Below are 6000 nucleotides of genomic sequence, written 5' to 3' on the forward strand. Positions count from 1 at the left end.
GCCCTTATGAAATGGATACTCCTGGGTAAGTGACAGGAGGTGGGATAACCATTGCTGATGAAGCTAATGAAAACTCTCCCCAAAGCATTTCTGCAGCTCAGCTCTGGGAGTCAGAGGGCAGGGAGACTGTGAGCCTTAGCAGGCTAGGTCTCCAGGTGCTGACCATAAGCTCTTCCCCTCCACTTCACAGATGTCACGCCCTTGCGCAAACCCCGAACTTCCCTGGAGACCTTCAAAAAGGCGGGAGTCCCCATCATCGCAGCACTGCTGAGCCTGGCAATCATTGTCATCATTGCTGTCGTTGGTAAGTGGCAGCCCCCACCCCCACCCTCACCCATACAGTAAATGGCAGCTCCCCTCAGAGCATACCCTCATCCTCCACCCTTTTACCCCATCAGAATCATAGGCTGGTGTTCTGCATAATGCTTTGTATCCACATGTATCCACCTCCTACTTTGAAGGGAAACTTCCTCTAAGAGTGAAAGGAAACTGAGGAAACTAAGTTTAGTGTTTTTAACTCCTTAGGGAACAGAAATTTCAGTTTTACCAGATGGCTTCTATCCCAGATCATTTTTTTTATAGAGAGAACACAGTTGCACATGTTACAAACCCCACAGACAATTTGCACGGGCAGGCACACTCTCTGCCTCCTCGTCCCATGTCTGTAGACTGGGAGCTGAGTGGATCTGAGCAGCCCTACTGGCTGAAAGAGCAGGGAGCATTTCTGCTCATAGGAAGGGGATAAAAAGAGGAGGCATCAGGGAAGACCACCCAGGCAGACAGCACTCCACCCCAGTTTTAGCTAAAACCCTTCATCATGGCCAGTGCCTGGGACCTAGTGTGATCATGGGCGGGCCATTCTATGACAAAGAAGAATAAACTGAATGAACAGGCATTCCCACAATTCCTCCCTTTTAGCGCCCACATTCTGTGATCAAGTCCTTGCCTTCATCTCCCCCATAGTCACAGCAGGCTACTGACAGCAGCTTTCACACAGGGAGTAGGGCATTCTGTGACCTTGAGTAAGTTCCTCAATCTCTCTTAACCTCAGTCTTCTCACTTATAAAATGTCTCACTTCCCTCAGAGAGACATCAGAGAACCCATGAGATAATGTGTATAAAGTATCTGGATAAAAACCAGGTTGTGCAAAAGTGTGGGCCATCATGAAGCATGAGAAAGTATAACCAAGGCCACGCATTTGCTAACCCACCAAAATGGGCCTTTGAAGAGTCTGCACTTGTACCAATGGTGGTATTTCCACCAGCAACAGCCACCACCTCATTGGAGGACACTCAGAGATCAACCCTTCATTCTCCTCTTGAGCACTTAGTCTCAAAGAGAATGGCAATTGGAGAGGGATTGGACAGGCCCCCAGGCCCCAGATTGAGTAAGTTCATGTCCACCTGTGGCAGTGGAAATGCAGATCCATAACACAAACACCACTCAGATCCCTGAGAGCCTTGCAGAGGTATGAGGCAAATAACCCCAAATAATTTCTTTTTGACCTTGGCTGGTCCAAAGTGGTGTTGGGTTTGCAGCAGCATCAGCAGATTTGACACCCTAAGCCTGTTTTGTTCAGCCTAATATTAAGATGAGCTTGCTTTCTCTAAGCGTATGCCCTACCACAGTGGTGAGAGAATAAGATCCAAATTCATCCAGGGCGGCCAGGGTAGGTACTAGTGCATAATTTAGAGTTGGGCCCTCCTTGCGTGGCTTTCATGGCCTAAGACCCCAAGGTTTGACAACCAGAAGAGGTAACCTGAGCCTCCAGCCTGAAGTAGGCTCCCTCATCTTTTTGGCTTCTGGGGTCCCAACTGGTGACACTGTGCCCTGGCTTCATCCCGGGAGGCTGGAGTGACCTTGCCTTTTACCCTGACTCCTAAGCACGAACCAAACTCTGAAGGTCTCAGAAATATGTGACCTGCTCCTTCTCCCTTGCTTCACTCAAACCAGGAGCATCGGAGCCAGAGGGTGACATCTTGAGCCCCCTAGGGAAGGTGTGGAGAGACAGCAAGGTGCTTTAGAGCTAAACAGACCCTGATTGAAATTGGGCTCTACCACATAAGTACTATGTGTCCTTGGGAAATAAACCCTAGCTCTCTAACCTCAGTTTCCTGATTTGTAATGTGAGTTAATAATGACACCTACCTCCTCAAGTTGTTGCCAGGATTACAAGAGGCAATGCACGAAAAGCTCTTAGCAGTGATAAGTAGACGCATCATCAGACTTATTACTACTACTCTTACGGCCAGCTGGGAGTGATGCTGGACTGCAGAGGAGAGCTTCCGTTTAAGGGAGAGTTCATTGAGGCAGGAGGACCACTTCCTGCCAAGAGAATTTGGAAAAGCATTGAAATTTCTGTTCCCTAAGGAGTTAAAAACACTAAACTCATTCCCATCACCTAAGAGGGCACAGAGCAACAGAATTTGAAGGCAACAGGCAGAAGACAACAGAACAAAACATCAACCTCTTAATGGGTTTTTCTATCCCAGATAAAAAGCACTTAATTCTAAAACTGCACTTGATAGTTGTGAGACACTATCATAACCACCAGCTCACCAAATATTCTCAACAGCCCTGAGAGGTGGTATCATCATCTCACTGATGAGGAAACTGAGCCCCAGAAAGGGGAAGTGATTCATCTAAAGTCACACAGTAGGTGGCAAAGCCAGTTCTCAGGTCTTCAGACTCCATGTCCAGCATGTCTCCTCCATTATCAGAAGCACTGTGCCAGAATCTGAGGGAAGAGACTAGTGGGGGCTGTTTCTAAATTTCTCCCCCACACATTATCTCTCTTGACTCTTCAGTCATCTTTGGTATAAGACAAGTGTTATTATCTCCATTTTACAGATAAGAAAACTGAGGCTCAGGACCAAGCACACCAGCCACTAAGTGGCAGAACTGGGCCTGGAACCAGCATCAGCCTATTCCCAAGCCTAGCATATTTTTAGGAAAACACAACCTCCCTGCCCAAGGCTGCCTGCTTGATCCTCAGCCTTCTCTGCCCCTTCTTGCTTTTTCTTCCAGGCAAGGTGATCCTGGACAAACACTACTTCCTCTGTGGGCAGCCACTCCACTTCATCCCCAGGAGGCAGGTGTGTGATGGCCAACAGGACTGTGCCTTGGGGGAGGACGAGGAGCACTGTGTCAAGAAGTTTCTCAGCGGGCCTCCAATGGCAGGTGAGTCCAGGGGCTGAGGGACCAGGAGAGTGGGCACAGAATGAAGTTATCTCAGGTTCTCTTGGTCCACTGTGTAGCATCTGCTACCTGACTTGTCATTTTCCATCACTATTATAAGGTTCTTGAGAACAGGACCATGTATTATCTACTAGATCCCAGTACCTAACATGTAGCAAGCACTCGGTAAATATTTGGTGAACAAATATGGACCAGAGGGGACAGAAAATTATAACTGAGCTTTCTGCTGTGCCTGTGTGAAAGTAATCCAGAGAGTTAGATTGAATGACCTGGGGGGTTCCCTCATTTCTGTGAAATATGTTATTTCAGGGGGACTAGAAAAGAGACTGTAAAGCCATTAACGAGCTATTGACTCTTCTACTCATTAGATAAGTGTTTATTGGAACATGCTGTGTAACAAGATTGAGCTAGGTCCTTCAAAGGAATGTGAGATGTTTTGAATATAAGGACCCACGTTCTTTCTTGGACTGGATAAGTCCCATTTGATCCACCTATTATCTGGGCTCTAAAGAGAAAAGATAGCCCAGAACATGAGTGATGGGGACTTCGAAGGGGCAGGGCTGAGTGACTTCCTATGTTATTTGTTCTTTTTTTATTAGAAGTCAAATGCCTATGGGCATCTGCCCCCCTATTGCCAGTAGTACTTCTCACTCAACCTCCCCACTCTGACCTTACATAGAAAGGAGCTAGGTTCCTCACTGAGAGGTTTCTCCAAGCTGGGTAAGCTGTGTGGAACATGGGTAGGGAAGCCATATAATATATCATCAAAACTTATACTTAAAAGAGCAAAAGGGGGAACTATTAATAATTATGTCAGGACAACAAGTCAAAATGGAGATTGACCTCAGGACATTTGGTCACCCTAGCTACCATAAACAAGAGTCTCAATCAGGCAAAGCTAAATGCACGAGCTTCCCTTGAGGTTGGTGTTCTGTGATGCTTCCCAGTTCAGCTGGGGGCGGGGGGAGGGGCAGAGTGGGGTTGGCTGGTCTCATGACAAATTCTGAGGGAGCTAGGCCAGATGGGCCCCTGAAGCTGACCCAGCTTCCTCCCCTCCCAGTCCGCCTCTCCAGAGACCGATCCACCCTTCAGGTGCTGGATCCAGCCACGAAGAACTGGGCCTCCGTCTGTTTCAACAACTTCACAGAAGCTCTGGCCCAGACGGCCTGCAGGCAGATGGGCTTTGACAGGTACCTAGCCCAAGCATCCAGAGACTGTAACCTCACCACTGTGACCTCTCTCCTTTCACTGTCTTCCTTCCTCTTTCCCCCTACTTCTCTCTTTCCTTCTTTTTTTTCCCCTTCCTTCCTGAAAATATAGGTATGGGTGTCAAACAGAACTACTTTGATCCCAGCACTTTCACTTAAAGCCACATGAATTTCAATCTCCTGAGCCTTGGTTTGCTCAAGAGTTAACTGGGGAAAGTAATGCCAGCTTCGTGGGATGATTATGAGGCTTCAGTGAGAGAATATGTTTCACCACCACCACCACACACACAGGGTTCCAGCTCTTTTCCAATCTTCTCCTTTCCTTTACTCCCTACTCCTCACTCCTTGTTTTTGAATGATGTTGGCCCCCAAAATTTGGTTTAAACAGACCTGATTTTATTGGAGCTCCATCAATAATCCAAGCTCTCTCAACATATTTAAAAGCAGTTCCAGATCTTCAGTGATGAAAAAGTATGTAATTATAATAAGGGTAATTAGTATTACATATTTATATTCATTTGATCTTGGAAAAACCCAAAATGGTAGTTATTATATCTATCTTAGAAATAGGTTCTGAGAAGATAAAGTAACTTGCTTGGGTAGTAGCTGGGAGAGAGAGGGCTGGAATTTGTCACAGGATCTTCTAATTCCTGGGTATCAGGAGTTCTATAAGCATTTCTGTTTCTAGATTGAGTCATTCTCTCTTCCTCTAAGGTTTCATCTGTAAATTGAGGGGAGGTGAGACAGTTGATCACTTAGAGAGCTTAACTGGAGAGAATGGAAAAGAACCCATGCATTCAGTTGCAGAGTGCAATAAACTCTCCCATGCAGGCCCCAAACCTCAGGATTCTAAGAAACTGCACCCAGACACTAGGCAGAAATGATAAGTGCTGGGAAGACACCATCAATCAATGACAGAACTCTCTCCCATCCATCCCTAAGGCAACCTAAAGGTCGTTTTTCAATAAATGTTCCAGGCAGACTTATTTGGTCCCCTGCTCTCTGGTTGTCAGACTTCTGATGCTCTCTACCTTCTATGGGGTGCAACAACCAGCACCCTCAGGAGAGGATACTCCACCACCTTCATTTTCCAGGACAGCTGGGAAGCTTGCCCTGCCACTGCTATTCCCTCCTCCTCCAGCAGCCACCCCAGCCCAGCCTTCTCACTGCAGCCACCCCTCCTCCCCACTACATGCCAGCCAACTGCAGAGTCAGCTGTACCCAGGCTCCTGGAGAGTCTGTTCTCCTGGAACTCACCAAAGCATGAAATCACCTGGTCTTGAGCTCTACAAAATTAAAGCTGGTCAGAATTATTCATCAGGATATAATTAGTAAACAGAGGTTAACTTTCCTGGGACTGTCCATTTCTACCATCGTCTCTTCTTTTGGGTCTCAATTTTCTCTACTTTCCTTCTTCCAACTAGATAGGAGGTCCTTCCCATCCCAGCACCACAAAAACCTAGGTGGTTCAAAGTAGGAGATACTCTGGTCCATCCATTATTTTATAGAGGGAGAAAGTGAGGCTGAGAGAGACTCAGAGAAGGAGTGTGACTTGCCAAGGTGGGCACATTGTGATAAAGAGAGAGGGAGAGA

The 6000-nt window shown here is 46.9% G+C and overlaps 1 protein-coding gene across 1 annotated transcript in view; it reads left to right on the forward strand.

The window, feature by feature from the left end:
- Positions 1–6000, forward strand: part of TMPRSS4 (transmembrane serine protease 4) — a 42457-nt gene that overhangs the window by 20400 nt on the left and 16057 nt on the right. The window contains exons 3-5 of the mRNA XM_039888035.1: positions 191–304; positions 3029–3181; positions 4260–4389. Of these exons, the coding sequence (XP_039743969.1) occupies positions 191–304; positions 3029–3181; positions 4260–4389 (397 nt within the window). The remainder of the gene's footprint in view (positions 1–190; positions 305–3028; positions 3182–4259; positions 4390–6000) is intronic.

The sequence above is a fragment of the Pteropus medius genome, unplaced genomic scaffold, assembly GCF_902729225.1.
Source record: "Pteropus medius unplaced genomic scaffold, Ma_sr-lr_union100, whole genome shotgun sequence".
Classification (NCBI taxonomy): Eukaryota; Metazoa; Chordata; class Mammalia; order Chiroptera; family Pteropodidae; genus Pteropus; species Pteropus medius.